Source organism: Lissotriton helveticus, chromosome 1_1, assembly GCF_964261635.1.
Source record: "Lissotriton helveticus chromosome 1_1, aLisHel1.1, whole genome shotgun sequence".
In the NCBI taxonomy this organism is placed as follows: Eukaryota; Metazoa; Chordata; class Amphibia; order Caudata; family Salamandridae; genus Lissotriton; species Lissotriton helveticus.
In genome coordinates, this window is record NC_136057.1 from 203,913,556 (window position 1) to 203,937,656 (window position 24,101).

Consider the following 24,101-nt stretch of genomic DNA (forward strand, 5'->3'; position numbering starts at 1 on the left):
GCCTTGTTATACTGTTTTTAATTAGGACAGGAGACCCCCAGAATAAAGTTTGTCCGTTCTAGGTGCTCCCAGCCCTATTTTATCTCCCATCACAGCATCTACACCATTAGACCCCACACCCTCACTTCACCATTTGGCAGTTGGATAGAAGATCTCCGACAAAGAGCCCCTTTTTAGGGAGCCCGTTGGGGATTGCACCGCCGCCCCAACGAGGAGCAGCCCATATGATGAAGCATGACACCTGAAAGGGTGTGTGAGGGCATTATGATCCAACAAATGGATCCCCACTACTACCCTCTTTAGGGAATAGTGAGATCCAACCACTTGGCTATTCCAAACCGCTACAGTTTTTAGCGAGGAACTTCATTGAAATCACTTTTTGTAGTGTGATAGTGTGCTCACAAAGTGTTCCATGTCAACAAGGCAAGTGTTTTCAAGAAACTAGTCCAAGAGTTACGACCACCAATGTGTGCCAAAGGTTGATGTGACTAAGAGAAGGAAACTTTAGGAAAAGGACTGTGTGCATGCAAAAATGGCACTAATTCCTAGGCGGTCTAACTTTGGTACATTTCAGGACTTAAAGGGGAGGGAGGATGCACGGGCCATCCTGGGGCTTATAAATGCCCTGAGTACCACCACCTCCCTGGGGCTAAATTAAATGTAATGGGAGGGGGGTTGCGCAGTCGCCCGGGCACCAGGGGCCACCAACTCCGTAGGGCTAATTTAAATGTAATAGCGGAAGCGGTGTTGTTTGGTCCCCCAGACCCCAGGGACCACACTTCTCCAGGGCCAACGTAACGTTTGAAGTGGGAGGGGACCACGTAGCCCACTCTTGGGCCGGTCTCTGCCCCGGGGACTGCCATCTCCCCTGGGCAGGCCCTACTAAATGAAAGGAGAAGGGCCACAGATGGCCCTGGGAACCTCTACCTCCCCCCTCCGTCCAACGCCCCCCCCCCACGGCCACCCCTCTGATATGTCCCGGGGGGCCTAACCCTGAGAGATAGCTGTTTGCTGTGGTTTGACAGGAGCTTTAACTGCACCCGCCAAGCCACAGCAAACGCCACTTCCAGCAGACAAGAGCAGTGAAGCGGTGGGGGGCGATGCTGCCCCTTACCCTATTTGTAAATGGCTTATCCCTGAGTTATGGAGTACCCATGGTCAAAATCGGCACCGGGAGGAGGGGCGCGTGTACCCCTCCCCTACTAAAAATAGGCCAGGCACGAGGGATGGGGTCCCCGGGGGCAAAAACAGCACCAGGGTCCGAATGGCCCCCCTTCTTTATTATAATTTATTTTATTTTATTTAGAAAAAGGTTGGTCCCGTGGATGGGGCCACCAGGGCGAAATCAGCCCTGTGTGGGGGTAGCCAAGCGCCCCCCCATTGCGAAAAGGCCCGGCCACAGGGGATGGGGTCCCTGGACCCGAAATCGTCCTGGGAAATGGGGCCACATGGCTCCCCTCCCCTAATAACATTTGTTTTTAAAGGTTTGGCCCTGGGGAAAGATGCCAGAGGCCCACCCCCTTTTTCAACCACTCTGCAAAGGGTCCTCCTGGCCTCAAGTTTTTCAGTGAAGAAGTCCCCTTGGCTGATGATGGTCCTTGGGGGCCAAGAACCCTTCCTGATATCTCCAGTAAATCTCACACAGCGAAATAGCTGAGACGTGATCCAAGGCCCACCCCCGTTCTTCACCACTATGCAAACGCGCCTCCTGGTTCACTTTTGTTTAGTCTCCTTATATGCTGATGTTTCTTGGGGCCCAACATCCTCTCTTACCTCCTGTAAGTCCCACCCAGTGGGATTGCTGAGTGCTTGTGGGAGGCCTGCCCCCTTTCTCCACCACTCTGCAAACGCGCCTCCTAGCGCACTACTGGTTGGGGGATGAAGTCCCCTTGGCTCATGATGGTCCTTGGGGCCAGCAACCCCTCCTGTTACCTCCAGTAAATCCCACACAGTGTAATTGCTGAGAGGTGCTCTGAGGCCCTGCCTCCTTTCTCCACCACTCTCCAAACACGCCTCCTGGTGCACTACTGGTGGGGGATGAAGTCCAGTTAGATGCTGAGAGTCCTTAGGGCCCAACAACCCCTCCTGATGCCTCCAATAAGTCCCACACAGCAGGTTTTGGGAGACCCTTCCCCCTTTCTCCACCACTCTGAAAACGCACCTAGTAATTAAAAAACCGTTGAAATTCACTTAAAAAAACAAAGGCTACAGGGATGTTATATTTAGGCTCAGATTTCACTCGTACAAAACCATTGAAATACAGCAGTTATAGTTACCTGTGCTAGCTATAACTTACACCCCGAATGCACTGCTTATGACCTCACATATTGCATCACTCATGACATGGTCAGTGACATCATTGATGACATCTCAAATGGCATCACTGATGATAATAAGTGGGTGTGTTTTTCAGAGTATTTGTTTTTCTGACCTGTTTTGCCTTTTCTGCCCTCGGTTTTGTCTTTTTCTGCTCATTTCCTCCCTCTTCCTGCTGTATCCTGAAGACCTGTCGCAGGGGGACCTGGCACGACGGAGACCTCACAACCCAGCACCCAGATACCCCTAGGGGTGAAAGTACAAATGCCGATTGATTGATTGGTTGAGTTGAACACAAAGGCATTAGAAAGAAACTGTGCTATTTTGAACATTCCAGCTGAGATGTGGTTACATTCCCTTTCGTAGTGAAAGCTGTGGCTCTGAGAACCTAATTTTCTTGCCGGTTTCAGGAACCAGAAGAAATCTAAATTTGCACTGATTAAATGTGTCTTTATGGTCCTTGGAAGCAAGTTAATGTTTTTGTGAGTTTGTAGAATGAGAAGTAGTTTATGTTCTCATGATGGCACATTGCATCCTGATGAGTTTTGGGTTGTCACTTATATTATCAACTAATGTTGTTTTCCTCTTTCTCTGGTCTATAGGTGGATACACTAGGCTGCAGGGCGGGCGTTGGAGTGACAGCCGTGCACTGAGCTGTGTGGAGCGCTTCGACACCTTCAGCCAATACTGGACCACTGTATCTTCTCTCCACCAGGCCCGCAGTGGGCTGGGCGTGACTTCGCTGGAAGGACTCATCTATGCTATTGGAGGTAAAGGAAGTTTTTGGTCCACATCCCTGTAATACCTTTTCCAATAACCATTTTCCCTGTGTGTGAGAGGACCACTGTCCCTCCTGCACAAACACTAGTACTAATGGGAAGTAGGCATTTAAGCATGTTAAGAAGACACAACATCATCATTTTATCAGCTTGTTATATAGTATATGGATTTTTTCCCACCAAAAATGTTTCAAATTGATTTAGAGATATAATTTTATTTTAAACAAGGGGGAATGCTTTGTAGAGATTCTTACATTATCTTCTAGCTCATATGTTAGGTTGGCAGCTTATAAAACCTAGCACTTACCTCAGCTTGCTGAAAACAAGAAAGGAATAACTGTTAAGTTCTGTTTCTTGCATTCATTCTGATTGTAAAAGTGTGTTGAAGGGAAATGGCATGTATAGTAAAAGCAGTGAAAATAAAAAATGTTTTGTTGTATTCATACTAACTGCATTTTAAACAGTGTAGGTGGGAAATGTAGTTCTTGTAAGAAGAAAGAACACTTATTATTTGCTCAGCTGATTTCATCCATCCTTGTAAGCAGTTTCCCCCAAACCGTGGCTACTGATGTCCAAGTAGTCCTTCTGTGTATAAGGTACTGGCTCCTTCTGGCTGAAAAGGATGTCACACCTACAGAGTTAAGCAGCTTGGGCTGACACGCGCCTTAGGAACAGGTTGTAGAGACTGCTCCATTTCTGTTAGTATGTGTTTGTCTCTTCCTTGCATAATGCCAGAAGATATGGGGAAGAGGGTTCCGTATGCTGGGTACTGCGATAGGAAGCTTATGACCCTGTTTTATCCATATTGAAGCTCCCCCAAATGTGAACATTATTTTGAATTTATGTTCTCCTCTGCTCAGTGCTGGAAGCCCCCATTAAGGATTGTCAAAGTCTTGTCTTAAATATTTTGCTTCCGGCTGGAAAAATGTTTCTCATGAAGTGTGCCTTTCTTCCTGTGTGTCGGACATGGCCAATGAACAAACGTAAAGCATAGTGGTAAACAGAGGTGGCTGAAAAAAGTCAAATAGTAGTATCAACGATTGTTGGTGGTCCCATCCTCCTAGGACCCCCCACCCCCTCCCCCCCCAAGCACAGTTATGGGCAAAAATACAATTCCAATCAAAGGCCCTGCAAAGCATTATGGGACGAGATTCTAAACTGTAGTGAATATTATAGTATCCAATACCAAAACATTCCTCAAGAGGCAGGCTCTCCAGGCTCAGGTGAGAGCTAATACTATAATACTCACTAAACTCTTCTTGCCCCATAATGCTTTGCTGGGCCTTTGGTTGGGATTGTATTTTTGCCCATAACTTTGCTTGGGGTGGTCCTAGAAGGATGGGACCACCACCGAATCGTTCAGCATGATATGCTCTTTGTGTTCAATGCTTCTGCTTGCCTTCCACTAGGTTAGGGGGGACCCCAAAATCATCACCTCTCTCATTGCCTGGTATTTTTCAAAGTTCACTTTTGTGAATTGGTTATATGCTTTTTAGCATGTAAAGGTAAAGTTGTTTTATCAATGGGTTGTGGGCGCAGTAGCAGCGTAACGGATGTTATTGCCCATGGTTACCTATCAGTAGAGATTGCATTTAGACTGGACACCCTTTTTCAGCTGAGCATGATTTAAAGATTACAGATTGTATTTGGGTGTTTCTTTCAAGGTACTAATGTTGCTCTGAGGGTTTGGTCATAGTTCTTGCTTTTTTATGGGTTTTATGTATTGTGTTGGAGCTTAACTGGTTGAACTAAAGATGGTAGTATTTGTGTGGGTCTACGGTGGGGGCTTCTAGTCTGGAGGTAACCTGGGCAGTCTGTGGCACTGTATACAGTCAGACATTTCGGAGACGTTCATTATATGAATGAAAAAATGTTGTTACTTCCACCCCTTAGCCCCCCCCAACTCACACACAAACATAAACACCCCAGCCATGGTAAAGGTTCCGCCCTAGAAAATGCCCATAATACAAAGCAACCAGAACGTCAAAATACAGGGTTCTTTCACTTGCTTATTCCCCAGTGCATCACGCCTGACCCTGCACAAAATCCCCAAATTGCATTTCCCATAACGGCAATACTGGGCAAACTCGCAGCAGAGAATGATCATGCCGAACTACATCATGAGTCGCAGCAAGCAAGACACTGCATTTCTAGCCTAGGGCCTAACATTATGTACACGCGTGATGATCGTTAATAGGAACACCAAAACACAGATTTCAAAAAAGTGCAAACCTATGTGGCCTTCAAAATGGATAAATATAACTTACAAGATGTGTAATTCTTCACATAATGTCCAGCTTCTCCAAATCTTCCACCCCGTTCCCAAACTGTCATGCACTCTGCAAGGGACACTCAAACAATAGAAATGGGCCCTCCTCAGCTTGTGTTCAGAGAGGACTGTGAAACTGGTTATTCAACTTTCTGATCCCTGCAGGCACAGATATCCTATCCTGTCTAGACCAGGACACCCATTATTATGAAAAGATGTACACAAAAGGGCTTTTGACACTTAGCGAACTCTGTTCGTCAGATAATTGCTTTATGGACAGCTGAACTCAGCAAACAGTCATTAACATGTCGGTTCTGTGCTCTTCTTACCAACCCGAAATTTCGTCTTTAACATTCAGTAAAATGAAATTCAACACAGAAATAAGTGTTTGCCGAGATAACTAAACACATATTCTCTTTTCCCTCATTGATGCATTGATTCTGATTGTACTAGATGAGCATAAATGAATCTGTTCTTTCCTGCTTTTATCAAATGTGTGTTTATCTTTCCCAGACTCAAAAAAGTAGATCGCTCTTCTCTATAAAGGAAGAATGTAATTGATCTTTTCAATAAACTACCTGCAGAAAGGGTCTTTATGTATTTCAAGCTAACAAACTGTATGATCTACCCTATTAAAAGCTATCTTTACGTTGTTTTTATGCCTTTTTCTTTTAAACTATATTCAAAACAGAGAAGCTACATCTATTTTAAGAACTTTTTTTTATTTCCTAGAGAAGTGTTTTTTCATTCTTGCAAGAGAGGCCCAATTGTTTTTTTTCTCATTTGTGCTGATCATTCTGAATTAAGTTAGATCACTCTTCTTATGAGCTGGTTTGGGCTTGTGAGCAGAGTTTTTTTTAGGTTTCAAGGTTCCATTTTTGAGCCAGTCACTAGATAACTGAGACTCCCTATAGGCTGTTTAGGTTGTCTCCTTGTTTAAGCCATCTAGTTTTTGAGCCTGCCTGTGTCTTGCTGATCCTTTGTTGAGCTTGCTAAGCTGTCCTCTGTTTCCGAGCTTATTTCTTTGTTGCTGATCTTTTGTCGTCTACTGCTTCCCTAAAGGTGAAAAGGATTCCATGATCTTCGACTGTGCCGAATGCTATGATCCTGTAACGAAGCAGTGGGCAGCGGTGGCATCTATGAATCACCCACGATGTGGACTCGGAGTGTGTTCTTGTTTTGGAGGCATATATGCACTGGGTAACATGGATGGTTCACTGTCCCAAAGAACTTTCTTTCCCCTGAAGCCTATTTGGCACTCGTTTGTGTTCCTAATTCTTTGAGTGATAAGCTTAAGTATGTGATAGTAGGTGCATCCTGACCATTGGGTGGCCTGGAGCAGACCTATCCCTGCCCTCTTCACTTTATCACAGTGGTGCAGCAAGTTCCAGGACACTTTGGGGCATTTATTGCTGAACCCCAGAAGTCTCATTCTGACCCTTTGGTTGAAACTAGTTTAGATGTTCATTTCCGGTATTCCACAGACTTGAATGTGCACATATTCCTGAGGACGTTTCACAACTTGAATCTGTGAGCATCTAAAGGCTCAGTTATAGTTTCCACAAGAATGCAAGTCCACTCGGATTTCTTGATCATTAAAATTGAGGTCTTCCACATATGTATTTATAGACTGAAGATTCAAATCGGATAAACATTTTTCACAGCTTATCACAACCAAAGTTCTTATCACAGTTCATAGTTTCCAACAGAGCCTAGATGTGTTTCGTAAAATGACTTCACCTGGGCTGTGAATTAAAACAAGGCACATTTTAAGTATTTATATAACTGTTAAATAGAAACAAAAAACATATTCAGTATTCCTTAGTAAAATGGTCACCAGCGTTATGACCTTCCTGAAACATTGTCATCATTTTGCGCTTTATTTGTACAAGAGTACCATAACACAATACTGAATAGTTCATTAGAGAGTTGTACAAAATATTCTCATAAAAAGTATACGCTATTAATCATTTGTTCGGTATCAGGACGTGAATGAACAAGGAAAATGGTTTATTCAAGTATAAACTCAACACTTGCTTGAATACAAAATCCTACTAGAGCCACACACACAGGTGGGCACATACCCCTTGAAATGGCTTAATTGAGGTGGCTAGAGCTCATGTCTGGGGAGTCACTATTTGCATTGGAGAGGTCCTTTCTTTACCTCATTATCTGAAATATTTCCTGAGGTTTTAGATGTCACAGAAGAGATCATCTGTATGCTTGTTCAGCCTCATTTACCCTTCTTTCTATAAGTCATAGCATGTCACCACTGCAGCCAGTTGGCATCGACTTAAGGCATTAAAAGATGGCAGGGAAAGACCTGAACTTCTGATTTAAGTTTGTGCACTTGGTGTAAAGTTCCAACAAATTTTTACTTCATTTGCCATTAGAAGAAGGATCACTCCATATGCAAATCAGGATGGTCTCACGATAAACAAGCCCTTGCAGGGCCCCTTTCCTGCACTACCACCTACTTATGTCAACTCTATTGTGCAATGGGGGTTGCCACCTTTTTTGCTGGCTTTCATGGAAAAACACAGGCCAAGCTGCGAAAAACTGGCTGCAGTGGCGACGATATTGTCCTAGCATGCCCATCTCATGTTGTTCGTGGTAATTCACACTTAAATGGTGCACAATCTGGCATTAGTATAGCATTGCAACACCTTTGCGTACTCTGTGCCTTTCGGTGATCTATTTTTGGAGGTGTGTATTCAGTAAAGTTTTTTTGTTGGTGTTTGAGACCAGGGGCGGTACCAAATTGCTTACATTGTTCTTCAGCTGATAAGGTTGCATGCTGGGCAGTAATTGTACATGTATAGAAAGTAGTTGATTACAGAAATTACTATTAGATACCTTAATAGCAAGTTGATTGAAAATAATGTTCCAAGGTATATCTTGTTGTTTGTTGTAGAGTAGTGTATAGCTTGTCTTGGTGGGCAGTTCTGTTTTAAGTCCAACTCAACTGTAGGATGTCTGCTGTGCTTCCTGAAGGGTTCTGTCTGATCGTTCTGTGGCTGGTTGTGTTATTACTGAGCATTATTGGGTTCCATGGCATCTATTTAAGACTAATCTGAGCTGTATGTTTGACATCATAAGCCAGATGAGGCTTTTGTCTGTAATCACAGCAAACAAGCGCCAACTCTAATTCATATTCCCCCATTGCCTGGGTCAAATTGACACAGCACAATTGATATGAGGGACGGGACCTTGACAGTCCATTTGTCCCACTCTGTGTAACCACAAGTAATTTCTTCTGAACTCTCAAATGATAATAACATTCCTCACCTTTCTACGTTCAAAACAATTTGGTTATTGCTAAACGGACTAGAAGTCCTTATATCCATATGCGATTGTATATACTAAGAGCTTTCATTTGTGAATTAAACAAAACGATTAAAGTTGTTACAATTACCCGAAGTGTAAGAAAGCAAAATCACATATCAGATCCATCAGAATTAGGAATGTCACTATTCACATGAAAGATGGTGAAATAACATCTACATTTCAAAAGTAATACGCCTTTTTGAACTCTGATAGCTAATATTCAAGGAGAGGTGGGCACTAAATGTGTATCATATTAAACTGCCTTCATTTTTGTAAGAAGCAGATAAAAGTTAAATAAACCCTTAAAGCCTTATTCAAACAATCTTATCCTGGTCCTTATTGAACCAGTTCAGGATTGATCAACGATGTTAAAAGTTACTGGTACTGTTTTAGAAGCTATCATAGTTATGATACATAAACAAGATGATAAAGATTCCTTCCATCTTCATTCCTTAACGTAGAGTAAGATTTATGCCAAAATTCTGGCCAACAGACTAGAAAAGGGATAACTTTAAAAACTCTTGCACATGAGATGCAATACTGTGGTCCTTTACCCCAATATTAAAAAATCTGAATACATTATCCCTTTACTACTGCTATAGCTCTGGTTGCATAGAAGGCTTTTGACAAAGTATCATGGATTTTTCTTCGTTCAGTGCTAGCCAAGACCATATTCGGAGATGCTTTTACCAGGATAGTCGTGGTACGATATGATAATTTTGAGAGCCAGTCCGAGGCCTTTGACCCAGAACAGGGAGTAGACTGTGCTGCCTGCTCTCACCACTGCTTTATCTTTTGACGATTGAACCCCCGTTTGCCTCAATGAGAGAATATGGCTCCATGTTGCGTATCCTTTAAGGTGGTCAATCTGTATGGCATATACTTGTCGCATCCTAATATTTATGGCAGAAGCCGATACATCTATTCTATTGTTACTTGACATTTTATTAATACATATATGTTCAGGACTTGGAATATCCATATCCATACTAATATTATAAAGAGAGAGCCCAAACCTTTGAGGTGGGTAATCTCAGTAACCACAGCACCAATCACAACACCCAATACAGCGTTGGAAAGGGCAGTTGCAGCAGAAGGACATAGGCCATGCAGACGGCCACCATATACATTTTAAAGGAAAAAGAACCGTGCCAGCAAAGTAGTTCCTTGTGGGCGGGTCTGCGTTGCGCTGTGGGCGTGGGCTGGGGGGCGTGACTAACGCTGGGGGCATGTGGTACGGCCATCACCTCGTGGGCTGTGGGCGTGTGCTGGGGGTGTGACAAACGCTGGGTGCGTGTGTCCGCCCTTCATGCCAGACGGCCACCATATACATTTTAAAGGAAAAAGAACCGTGCCAGCAAAGTAGTTCCTTGTGGGCGGGTCTGCGTTGCGCTGTGGGCGTGGGCTGGGGGGCGTGACTAACGCTGGGGGGCGTGTGGTACGGCCATCACCTCGTGGGCTGTGGGCGTGTGCTGGGGGCGTGACAAATGCTGGGGGCGTGACAAACGCTGGGTGCGTGTGTCCGCCCTTCATGCCATGTGAGTCGTACATACACGCGCTAATTACGTTGCTGCGCAGCATCAAGGGGCACACTGGGGGCATAAGAAACGCTGGGGGCGTGTGTCTGGCCTTCATGCCATGTGAACGCAATTGCGCCGCATCAAGTGGCACACTGGGGGCGTGTGCTACGTTCCGCCCTTCAAGCCATGTGGGTCGTACATTAATCACAAGATCATCGGCTATGGCCGTGGGCTGGAGGCGTGACAAACGCGTTCACCTGGAGTCCTGATAAGTAACGTTACTGCAGCCTCTCCTGTGCGCTGTTACTGAACTCTCTCATTCAATGAAATTACACGCGCCTGCTACCATCAACCAGGGCTCTAGCCGGGCTCAGGCGGCGGATCAGTACACTAATTACGCGCGCCTGATAACATCAACCAGGGCTGCAGGTGGGCCTCAAGCGGGGGAACACGCGCCTGCCAACATCAAAGAGGCCTGCATCTGGGCCTCAAGCGGGGGAACACGCAAATGAGCGTGTCTGCCGGGACAATTACTGCAGCCTCTCCTACTCGCTGTCACTCAACTCTCTCATTCAACGACATTACACACGCCTGCTAACATCAACCAGGGCTGTAGCCGGGCTCAGGCGGCGGATCACTACACCAATTACACGTGCCTGCTAACATCAACCAGGGCTGCAGCTGGGCCTTCTCCGTCCCTATTCTAATGAAACAAACAATGTTGTCTACCGCGAGATTATAAAATAAGTTGCCCTTGCCAAATACACACATTACACCCATTCTATTTCATACCCGGACAACGTCGGGACGGGCTGCTAGTAGTCTTGATAAAGGCAAACCAGATGTTTGTGTGTTAAACCTGTTATGCTCCCCAAACATATTAGGAGAAATGGACCTCTGTTGACCTTTCTCCTATTTGAAATACCTAGGAATCTGGTTTACTGATGCTGTACACATCTGCAATTTACAATGAGAAAATAACAAGCACAAAGATTGATGTTTTTCCGGATTTGTGATCACACAAATACTTGACCTGGTGGGGAAGAATGACAACAGTCAAGATGATGGTCACATCCATCATTTACTACCTTTCCAGCGTGTTTCGGCCTATCTAATGCCTTCTTCGAAGCCATTGATGAATCTAATTTCATTTGAAAGGCAAAAAACCTGGTATCTCACTCCACAAACTAAGTCAAGAGGTCTTAATTAAGCAGACTTTTTCACATGTCAGACATTGTACTCAGTAAGGCAACTGGTGCTCTGACTCCCTTTGGTGTGTGAAACCCATTGTCTGGCAGGAAATTAAAAAGTTTTTACTCTGATAAGTCCAACATCATTTAATACTTTTAAAAGTCCGTATTGCAAACATATCATACATAAAAACCCCAAGGCCATACTTCAACTCTTGGAAAGGTATCCAACTGAATGTCACCATCCTCCATGATGTATGTATGGGGTATATAAAAAGAAATACAATTGATGAAATGCAGCCTTCTTGGATACACGGCATAACACTGGACAGTTCCTCCTAGAGAAGAACCAAACTGATTTGTAAACCACTGTTCTATGTCTGGAGGTGCATAATGAGCAAAAAACTGCATACTGGAATCAGGCCATAAACAATAGTCAGTGGCTGAGATTAATTCAAGCAGCTCCTTCATCATTTTCTAATTTAAAAAAATGTACAGACAAGGCTGACATTATTCTGATAATGCTTCCTGCAGCCCATAACTGCCAATTGCCTTTGATGAATTACAAAGAAACTTCTATGTATAAAACGTATATTTCAAAATTTCCGAAAGCATGTATAACACATCAGTGACATTTTCCACATTCAGCCATGCCAGAGGTTTTCCTAGAACGTGTTAACCATGGCCATAAGGTTTTTAAATTGAATAAAATACTTACACCTAAGTGTAAAATCAAAAAATGCAACAAAAGTGGGGAATGATCTAAGAACAGAAAGTCAAATATAATAGATGATGACCAATCGAAGGTGCATGGAATTTGCTATTTATAGCAACAGTTTCCCCCACGCTTACCCTAATTAGGCACCTGTAGTGTTCAAGGGTTATTTTTAACCTTGTCGCCATTAAATAAGATGGTACTTCTACCAACTGTCGCCGTCTGGTGCTGACAAGAAGTGAGTGGTAATCTCCGTATTTGACCTATTAAGTGCAAATTAATCTGCCTCTTCAGGAAAAATATATCCAAGCTTATCAAAGGGATGATTTTAACTGACATGACCGTGAACTCTGTTAACTCAATTAGTCTGTTCAGTGATGTATACCATTTATGATACACTCGACTTGGACCATAAGGATACCTTTCTCCTGGATTTATTTTTGACCAAGGGTCTAAAAACAATACTAATTCGAAGAATACCGATCATATATTAGATGATGATTAAGATGTCAACAACAGCAAGGGGCCTATGGACCAGATGCATATCTACAGAAAAGCAGCCAACACGCGTCCTGTCCTTTGAGTCACACCCCTCTGCAATATGTTCTCTTGAAATTACTCACCTTCAGCAGGTTCAATTAATGCATTATAGTCTTGTATATTTGTTATGTTAAAGTTCTGCAAAAATTCCAAGCCTTTTACTTTAGGAATAAACCTAATGATTTTTTCACCTCACCATGACAGAATCCACAAACGGCCCTGCAGACCCTTTTGTATGTTTCTCTTATTTACCAGTACCATTGTGAGATTTTCTACTAGCTTACTTTCATACTCTGACAAAAGTTCTGCCTGGTTCAGTGAACGTGCCAAACTATTTATCATTGTGTAATCACTACAGTGGACATTTGTTCTGATTTGTATTTTTGAATAAGTGCAATAAGGATCGTTGAATTTAAAAACATTTTTTGAAACCCTGCCCTTTTTGTACAATTGCAATAACAGAAGGCTTCTTGCCCGCTATACCTCTGTGGTGAGATATTATGATACTTCCATGGATGCACTTAGGCTTCACAAGCCTACAGCTACCACACATACTGAGAATACGCTCTGCTGCTAAAGAAGTACAATTGTAGTACAGTGGCCTTAAACGTCAAAGGCCAACATATGATCAGAATTCAATCTCCATGTTCAGAAAAAAATTGTACTGCTCTTTTATATCCCATCCTGTATGCTTCTTCCAGTAGCTGGCTGGTCTGCTAGTGTAATCGCTTTCATCACTCTAGATTGAAATTCACCTGTTTTCTATGTAGTAGCTGGCAGGATAAACCCAGTTTTATTCTCTCTCTGTCAGGTGGCTGGATAGGAGCAGAGATTGGAAACAGCATTGAACGATTTGACCCCGTGGAGAACATCTGGCAAATCGTGGGTTCAATGGTTGTACCACGGTACTACTTTGGCTGTTGTGAAATGCAAGGTGGGTGCTTTGCCTATGGACCGGTTTGTAAGTATTGCCTGCCACTGGTTATTTTATGCCACTGGCCATTTTTTTTACAGATCAAATGTCTTCACTGATGCCGATGATTAGTATATAGAGGCAGCTTCCTCATGCCTGACATTCATTTAATAGCCTATTTGAAAAGTGCGGGCTGTTAGACCAGGGGCGGCTCCTCCATGTGGGCAAAGGAGGGTCGCCCCACTGCTTTCTTGCAGAGCGAAAAGCAAAATACATAAAATGGTATTTATAATACCATTTTATATTTCTGGTTCTCACACTGCGAGAAAGCAGAAGTGTTTGGTTGGGGGCGGGCGGGTGTATGGATCTGCTCAAGGGCAGGGCAGAGTGGCTAGCCCAATGCTGGGGGTCCTGACTGTTTGGTCGGACCTCTGGGGCTGACCAAACCAGTCATGTCCACTCTCTCTTTCTCCATGTAGGCTGCATGTGGGGTCGGCGTCCCAACCAATCACAACGCTGCCATTTCAGCATTGTGATTGGCTTAGGGGAGGGAGGCTGCCTCAACTGTTTTTATTCAAGTGTGCACCTACCTTAGTCCACATCCATCAGGCCGACTAGGTGCTCAAGATGATTTATAACTTACATATTTTTTGAATAAACAACACTTCTCAACTCCCCTCCTCCCTCTCCTTTCTCGATTAATATTGTATGTAGTTTATTCATTGACAGATTTTTAAAAGGGTCTGGTTGTGCCATTCAAAAATGTTCAGTGGTATTCTCTTTAGCGTTCTTTGTAGAAAAGGCCAAGATTGAGTGGGCACTGACACTTTTGGCATTGAGATGCGATCAAGTGTGCACATACTGTACATGTACACCACATTAACCATCTATGTGACTGAGTTCCCAATCAACCAGGCTGAAGCACTGACGCTCAGATGAACTGTTTTCAATCTGGTGTAGGGCCACAAGGCCAATGTAGCACATTTCAGACTCGACATCTTCACACATTTCTGAAGTATCTCAATGTTGACATAGTTCACTACTTTTAGATAAAGGTTAGTTTCAGTCAAGAAATCATTGTGAATGGGATGACTGTGCTGTTAGCGAGATTGCAGTAGAGTGAATATGGAGGGGTTGAATACAGAGCGGGAATAGATGCTGCTCCATCCTTCTGTATACTAATTGCAAATCCCTCAAAGGGAACCATAATGTAATGAGGACTGAGATACTCTAAACCTATCTTCAGGAAATGTATCTTTTGCAATGACTGGTGCTCTGAGTTCTTGGGCTCTCGCAAATCACCCTCTCATAAGAACTTTTATTCCCTGGTGGCAGGACTGGAGTGGATTTTGGTTGTGAGCAAGAAAGTCAGAAAATGCCTGGGTGAAAGAGAAAACATATGTCCAAGAAGAACTCAAACAAACATATTGCAAGGGACAATGATAAATTGAAAATAATGCACAAATGTTATTTAGTGGTCCTAATTTGTAACAAATATGCAGTCTCTATGAAAACCTATGGTTGACTAAGTAACATCGGAGACTATGCACCTCAAAACAATTACTCGCATCTCTTGCCATAACAGGTGTCTTTAAAGTTTTAAACAGTGCTTCAATCCCATGCCATACCCGCCCATAACTCATTCACTGGACTAATGTAAGTGCTGTATTTGCACTCCCTAAACTACCACTGTTCCACCCATACCACTATACAATAAACAAAGATGATTCCAATCGCCCTCCCACCCCCCGACTGTCTTGAAATCTTTCGCTACTGAAGCACGAAAAGCACTTTCTTGGATGAAATCAAAATAGTACATCTTCCAGCTCCTGAAGAGTTGGAGAATGAGCTAACCAACAACAGGTTCATGAATAATTTTTTTATTTGAAGGATAATACCAAAAGCAGCTCCCATCAAATTACAAGCATGGATGGAGACAAACCAAGGCGTTCCAATGTTCTATTCTGCCTTCCATGGTGCGGCAATAAGACAGCTACCATGTAAGTCATCAATGAAACCCTCTTTATTGCAGGCAATGGCTACCCACATTTCCTGCTCCTACTAGACGTCTGCTCCCTTCACATCATTGGTCATCAAGCTCTCGTCAAAGTCCTGCCAGCATAACCCACTGGGGAGTCTCACATCACACCAATTCTCATTTTGCTTACCTGACCAACACTTACTTGTCCTAAAGGGCACCTCTGAAACCCAGTGGCTGAAGTGGACTCCACTGGGAACTGTTTGGAGCTCTTCTTACTCCCAGTTACTAAAGCACACAGCAACCAAATTTACTCGAGTCTCCATATTCAAGAAGATAGACCCCCAAAGATGGCCTCTTATCACCCAAAAATTAGATTTCAGGTGTCGGGTTACTTGATTGTGCTCGTAGTGTTTCTGCTTCCCACTTAAGAGTATGCGGTTCATCTGTGAAGAAAAGGAAGGGACAATAATATTTGAGAATGGATCCACTGAGTAGAGAAATTTGATCAGAAAACAGTAACTCATAAGAGGAATGTAACTCTTCCATCCTCCTTCCATGTTGTCCTTCACTGATTAGTGCACGTGGGGCCCGATGTTTATAATTTGTGGTGGGGTTGGTGTTGAGTGATGTAATCCTTACAGAACAAATACATGGTCATCCACATAGCTTATGTGCAACTTTTTCTTTGTTACATTACACATTTGGAAATGTATTGTTTAGAAGGGTGCCTAATAACAGGACAGTTTCAGCCTGCTCAAATGTCTGCCATAATTGTCTCCAGCACCACCTCAGTCCGTGACACTACGATTAGATACATGATAATCAGGAAGAAGGGTAGTTTCCCAACTCGCCTCAGTATTCAGACGCTGAATGGGACCAGTACTTGCCATTACAACAATCGGACAAGCATCGCATCCGACTGCTGAGTGTTGGATCTGATAAATTGCAGTCATGCAATAGAATTTGCAGAAGAGCCTCCAAAGCTGCCACGACTCAGAGTAAAACATCAACATCTATATCTGCATCTGTTACAGATGGAAATATACAACGTGCTAAGGATGGGAGCAACATAACTAGTTCTCAAAGCGCTACAGAAGTTGGGGGTTTATTCTAATTTCTTACCTATATGGAGAAAGATAGGAAAATAGAGATCAATATTAGATCTTTGGAACCTTCACTGACATTTAAAGAAACAAAAGTGTTTTTATGATAACACTGCAGGAAATTCTACACTTTCTTAGACACTGAGATTTCATGACATCTCTGGATCTACAGGATGCATACTTTCAGATTCCTATTTATCCTATACATCGAAAATGTCTAAGATTAAAGTAGCTAATCGTCATTATCAATTCAAAGTTCTCCCTTTTGGCCTCAAATCTGCTCCCAGAATCTTTACCAAATGCATGACACCAGTAGCTGCCCATCTCAGGAAAAAGGTTATCAAATGTTCCTTTATCTAGACGACTGGTTAGGCAAGGAATTCACCAGCAGCTGCGGAGGCTACAGCTGGCACGGTTACACTATTGAAAACATTTGGCCTTGCATTAAACAAGGAGAACTTTTTTTAATATCCCTAACAAAAAATGAATTTCTTTGGGGCAGTTTTTGGTACAAAAGTAGGCAAAGCTTTCCAGACAAAAGAAAGATTGTCCCACTTAATAGTCATGGTGACACGTTAAGAAAAAACAACCACCGAGAGAATCTTCAAGTCCTTTTTAGGGATGATGTCATCCTGCATTCATTTGATCCCACACTGCAAGCTGCATATGAGGCCATTTCAAGAGACATTGGAACGGCAGTGGCTGCAGAACACCAGTACGTTCGAAGACTGAATACTTATACTACCCCCAACTCCAAATGAAAAAGGCATTCACATGGTGGTTTCAGCGCAAAAATACTGCAGTCGGAATGTCTGCAAAAGAAGATGCTTTTTGTAATGACCATGGATGCCTAATCGGGTGTGCACTTACAAGACTTGCAAGACTGTGGAAAAGGGAGAGGAAGAGAACCAATATGCATATCAATGTTCTGGAAATGAGAGCAATCTTATTCGGGCTCCACTCTTTTCTCCATCAAATAAGAAACTTGCCAGTATTGATAAGAACTGACAATGCATCCAGCATATATTACAAACAAGGTGGAACACAAAAATGCATAAAAGTTATGGATCTGGGCAATACTGCATCATATTCAAATACAAGCAGGCCATCTACCAGGACTGCCAAACCCCTGGGCGGCCAGAATCAGCAGAATAACAAAGGAATGTCAAGAATTGGAACTGATCTAGTTCCAGCTATGGAAAATACTCCGAAAATGGGGCCTACCAACTAGACCTCTTTCCTACTAACCAGAATTGGAAGCACCAGTTTTATGCCTGCAGGCACCAGCTGCCAGGTTTGTAAGGAAATGCCCTTTTGATGAATTGGTCAGGAACCTTTACGTATGCATTTCATGCAATCCCATTGATACCAACAGTACTAACGGAAATGAGAAGGGAGTTATGCTGAATAATCTTCATAGCTCCATCTTGGCCAATGCAATATTGGTTCAAAGTTTTCCTTCTCCTATCAGAACAGCAATAAATACTATTAGAACCAACACTGAGTTTACTGTCTCGACACAGTGGGAAAATTCTTTAGCAGGAGCCTCCTTTCTCAGTTTGTCAGCCTGGCTCCTGAATTCAGCAAATTCATTTATTAGAAATCCCACAGGAATGTAAAGAAGTACTTTCAAAATCCAAAGCAGGATTCGCAAACGGAACATGCGCCACAAAATTGAAATGTTTTTGTAACTGGTGTTTGCAGAACAGACTAAATCAGTTATCTGCCTTGCCTCAACAAATATGACCATATCTACTACATCCGGCAAGTTCATGACTCAGTCTTGCTTCAGTTGGAGTCCCTCTAGCTGCTATTTCTCTTTTTAAAAGAACATGGAATCAACAGTCTTTTTGGTCTGACAGACTTATAAAGTAGTTTCTCAAAGCCTTCTTCAGTACATTTCCCCCAATAAGCCGTCCTACTGCATTATGGACGCTTAATACAGTACTGGCTCAACAAATGAAGGAACAATTTGAACCCTATCACAAAGAAAACCTAAAATATATCTCATGGAAAGTAGTGCTTTTGTTAGCTCTCGCAAAAGCCAGAAGGATAGGAGAGATCCAAGCCTTTACAATAAAAGAGCCTTTCCTCCTTCAGTTTGGAAAGGATGAAGATATCAACAAACTTATCCGCGCCTCATCTTGAAAGTACCTTCGGATTTTCATTTGAATGAATCAGTAGTTCTCAAGACTTTTTTTCCCCAAATCCAATTACTGCAGCTGAAAGAGCACTCCACTTTTTAGATATTGGAAGATATCTAAAGTTTACATCGAGAAAGTCAAGTGAATCAGATCAGTTACTCATAGCATACAGTGACCCTCTTAAAGAGCTACCTCTATCAAAGCATTGTATAGCTGAGTTTTTTCAACAATCTTTTTCTGCCATAAAGAAGCAGGTCATCCATTACTAGGAACTTTGTAGCCTTATTCTATAAGAAATGTATTTACATCTGCAGCACCCTTTGCTCGGGTATCTAATGTTGACAAATGCAGAGCAGCGACCTAGGAAAACAGAAATACATTTACAAATCACTACTGCCTATACACAGCGTAAAGGAAGAAAAAGGCAGTAGTAATCCTGCAACATTTATTCCAGTAAGGTTAGACTTATTTCACCTTGGTTTCCCTCCTACCACTTTCAATACTTTTTTTTTTAAATTTAAAAAAAACCTTTTTTTGCATTTATTATGTCAAAAAACACGGCGGTACATTTCCTCAAATACAGTTGCTATTCTGTACATCTAGTATTCCAGAAAATGAAAGTCAACACAAAGTAAGGGCAGTACATATACCAAGTCTGTGAACTAACATGACTGTATATTTATCAAGTTCTCACTTGGTGATTACACCTCTTGCATTCACTAAACACCTCTCTGAAATTCATGTTTTCCATTCTCACTGATACTTTTAATGCTTATTAACAGTTGACTGCTTGCTATTCTGATTCAAGCATGTGAATCTATGAAAGATTGAATACTGTAGAAAAAGTTACTTATCTGTAACTGAAGTTCTCCAGTATTGTATCTTTCATAGATTCACATACGAGACAAAAAAAAGGAAAGATGACTACTATACTCCAGTGTGCTGAAATCTAAACTTGCTAGCTTGGGTGAGGAGAGGGAAATGCTGTGATTGGCTGAGTTTGGGTATTTTCTTAAGAAGTGGATAGGCTACGGTTGTGATTGTTAAAGCTATCTAGGTGTAGGTTTAACATTGTACTGCTTACCATATATACTGTTTGTTAGACCTGGCACCTTGGCGTGAGTCTCCCTTCCACTTTTTGCTGATGTGCCTCAGATGTTTTGCTGGTATTCGATGCTCAGGGCACTGCGCCACGGCCAATCCGTGCCGCAGTGCAAGGGCTCCCAATGTAAAGTGTATGTTTAATTGATTTCCACGATTGGCTTATTTGGTTTACTGTCAGTCCCCAGTAAAGTGCACGAGGAGTGCCGGGGCTTGTAGATACAAATGCTGCTAGTGGGGCTGCAGCTCTGGTTGCGCCACCCACAGAAGCAGCCTCGTAAGATATGTCTCGGGTCCGCCATTGCCGACCCCGCGTACGGTCTCGTACTGTCACGCTGACTGCGCAAGTGCCCACACTTGCCAGTCCCTGAACCTTCCCTAACCTTCATATCAGTCACCCCTATGGTAGGCCTATGGGCAGGGTGCATTGTAAGCGTAAGGTAGGACAAGCCTAGAGTGTGGCATGTCCTAGTAGTGAATTACCACCCTTTTCGTTCTTCACTATTGAAGGGCTACCGGTTCTCTTAGGCCAAGATGAGCTGTCGGAACTATTACACGCTATAGTCCCGGCAGGCTCAGGGAAAACGGTAGCACGTCGAGTTTAGTATGCCTGAACTCGGAATAATAAAATATTTCCATTAGTAAGGTTTATTTTAATATCCTGTGTTTGCAAATGCTACTTTTAGAAAGTAAGCCTTTGCTGGCCTAACTGTTTCAGCCCGCCTCTGCCAGGATGTGTCTCTGCTGTCTGGGTTTGTGTGTGTGACAGGGCTGGGAGATTCACGGTGACAGTCTGGGGCTCCAGGTGGTGAATAGGGTGCTTACTCCAGGATGGGTGGGCGGAGTAGTCCTTGACTCTGAATAGGGTTGTGCTCCACCACCACAATGCTGGCTCCACCTCCTGCGGAGCGTCTGATGTCTCTGCCCTGCGCTCTGAAAGAAGACGGCAGCGTCCTGTCAACAGAGTACTCCAAAACCGGGTTGAACTAGGCTCAGACCCCTGGCCTGCAAAGACAAAAGAAACGCAGTATAAATATAGGAGCTCCGCTCCTTACAAATCAGATCCAGTTTTGACCAGGACGAACCTCTGCCTGACTAGAAGGACCAAGAGAAGCTGAAGGCCGGAAACCAGTCTGTATCCGGTAAGACTGGCCTGCAGTGGTGCCTTGCTGAGAACGGAGAGGAAAGGACCAGAGAGGACTTTGTAGACTTGTGCCTGAAACGATCTCCAAGGGCTTGATCGAGAGCTTGCCACCTGAACGGAACCCCAGGACCATTGGGTTCTATCCTGCTTGTGCCCGTCTGCTGTTGGGCCTTTGTTCTTATGCCCTCGCCAGAGTTGTGACTCGGGTGCCTTCGCCCCCTCCCAGGTCGTGACAGCTCGGAGCTTGGTCGCCCCGCCGTAGAGAGCCTGCTCATCCCAGAGTCGCTCTCCGCTCCAGTGCCGGGCCGCCCGCTCTCCTGTCACCTCGCCGCTAACGGAGCGCGTTGTGCGCCTCTCATCTTCTCCAGCCGGAATCTGCACGGAGAGCATTCCATAGCCCCGGGCGGTCCGTACGTCGTAACGTACCCGACTGTCTCGCTTCTGCCCTCCTGCATACCAAGGCTTGTGCCGCACCTCAAGAAAGGCCTCCCTGTACAGTGGTACCAGAAGCCTGGTGCTGCACCCGTCTGCCCGAGAACGCGACGCCCCTCACAGATCCACGAGTACGACCCGGTGTGCTAAGAAGTAGTACTTCCCGCAGGCCTGAACGGCGCTTCACCCCGTGAGCTGCATCGACCCCGGTTCGCTGCAACCCTCCACAGTCCTGCTCCCCCGCCTCGCTCCTCGAGGGGGGTCGAGTCGGAGAGATCCTCTGGAGAACCGTTGGCCTCGTCCCGGGTCTGCCCTCACCAGTAGCCGCGCCTGAAACGCCTCGGACTTCTACAAGCAAGGTACACTTGGACTCCGTCTCGAGTTCACATCGGATCCAGGGTCCGCAACGTTCTTATTTCCTTGTCATCGTACCTTGCTGAACAACGAACATTTAAAGACTAAACTTGCCTATTGTAATCTGGTGGCCTCAAATCGCTAAACGTTATACGGTCTTGTGATAATCCTGCTTGAATCTATCTTTTATATAAAGTATACGTATTTTTGATACAACCATACGACTGGTGTCCATTGTGGTGGGTCAGTGGGTTTACTGTGTGTGATCATAAATGCTTAACTTACTATCGCCCTGAGGATTAGCCTTGTCTGCTCGCGCCACACTACCTAGAGGGTGAGCAGGGGTTATTCGAAGGAGTAGTTCCCTTGCCCTGACTGGAAGTGAGGGTCCCTGCTTGTCACAAGTGCATACCTGTGCCAACCAGAGACCTCTGGTTCGAACACTGTTAGACTCTCAGCTCGACGACGGGGCTGATTAAGGCATGTAAATCAATGAATGATACCAGTTCTGTAGAATTTCAGTTACAGATAAGTAATTTTTTTCTTATAGAGCCCAGACCAGGTCAGCAGCTATGTATGGGGCAGAGCTATGGGGGCACAAGAACGCACTTAGTCTTCTAAAGGTGGAGCAAGCTTTTATGAGAAATTTGGTTGGTCTACCCCAAAGCACCCCTCTCATACCGTTGCGGCTAGATATGGGCCTTGAGTCCATTATCGATCTGATAGCCGCCCGACCCTTGCTCTACTGGACAAGGCTCTGGACTGTAACGGAGCTGGTTGATTACAGAGCGGAATTTTCAGCAGTCTGGGGACAGCTCAAGAACAAAAATATACCCTGGCTATCCCACATCAAGGTTCTTCTTTACCAAATTGGCTTGCCTCAATTGTGGGACTCCCCGGGTGAGAGCTGTCCTAAGTTCCAGAGGTCAGAACTGTTGGCTATTTTGAGAAACTATAGCCTTAATTTGCTACACGGCTCGTCAACTCTGGGCAGGCTAACAACTGAATTCCTGCAGGTGAAAATTGTGCCCAAGAAGGAGGAATTTTTAGACCTAGTGCAGCCTCCTCTTGCAAGAAAACTATATATCCAACTGAGGCATGGCTGCTTGCCCATTAGGGTGCTGACCTCTAAATGGAATATCTCAAATGAGGGAACCTGCCCAGCCTGTAATAACAGTACAGAAGATATCATGCATGTCCTGTTCTTCTGCCCGGCGTATAGTAAAATACGGAAATGCTGGTTGGCTCCACTGTGCAGGAACTTGGGATTTAGACAATGCGCACAGGCTTGCAGAATTTTAACATATGATACCTCCCCTCCTATTGTGTTTGCTGTTTCCCGCTTCCTACATGGTATGTGGCGTAGAAGAACCACCTTTCTGATAAGGACCTAATTTGGAGCAATCCCCCTTTACCATTCTTTTTTCCTTTTATTCCCCCCTTTTTCATAACTTTTGATAACTTGTTGTTTAATAACTTTTTAACTGCTTGTATTTATGGATTTTATCATTGTGCTTGTATGTATTTTATCTGCACTTTTATGGACAATGACCGAAATAAAGTTATCAAAATGAAATTAATTTTTTTATTTTCCTTCTTTGCTTAAAAGAAAAATCAAAAAATCATAGAAATGTAGTTCAAGGTAAGAATTATATCAAAATGGCAGTCTTGTACTTCTACAAAAGTGAGAGACCCATTTGGGATGAGCTGAACAGCGGTGCGGACACAACCTCAACTATTCTCTTCCCCTCATCAGCCGCACACACAACTCCATCCAAGCAACTTGTAAATTATCTTACCTTTGTGATGGCCGGTTGTTCATTTTGCAAGTACTGGAGTTGACTGCTTTGTTACCTGATAGGGCTACGTTTAAGATGACTAGGAGACTTAGTCCTTGTACAAGTAATGTTAGCTCTCTGCCAGGAATGGTTTTAATTGGGCAATATTAGTTTGCTCTTGACGCTTGACATTCGTACCCTTTCAGGATGTGAGATGATGAAAGAATGTTTTTTTTAGGTTTGATTTATGTCATTGGAGGAATTAGCAATGAGGGAATGGAGCTCCGCGCATGTGACGTGTACAACCCAATCTCCAAGCGTTGGACAGCACTTCCACCGATGGAGGCCCGCAGAGCATACCTTGGGGTTGCGGCTCTCAATGACTGTATCTATGCTGTAGGAGGATGGAATGAGCGAGAGGATGCTCTCAACAGCGTGGAAAAATATTCAGTGGAGGAGGTAGGAAGTGCTACTGAGATTATGTGCTTGAGACTT

At 43.8% G+C, this 24,101-nt stretch overlaps 1 protein-coding gene across 2 annotated transcripts in view; it reads left to right on the top strand.

Annotated features, from left to right (window-relative positions):
* The window catches only part of IPP (intracisternal A particle-promoted polypeptide), a 77,132-nt gene that overhangs the window by 46,353 nt on the left and 6,678 nt on the right, over window positions 1–24,101 (top strand). For both annotated transcript variants that reach the window (XM_078664122.1, XM_078664058.1), the window contains exons 5-8: window positions 2,919–3,086; window positions 6,427–6,564; window positions 13,468–13,590; window positions 23,845–24,065. In XM_078664122.1, coding sequence (XP_078520248.1) covers window positions 2,919–3,086; window positions 6,427–6,564; window positions 13,468–13,590; window positions 23,845–24,065 — 650 coding nt within the window. The remainder of the gene's footprint in view (window positions 1–2,918; window positions 3,087–6,426; window positions 6,565–13,467; window positions 13,591–23,844; window positions 24,066–24,101) is intronic.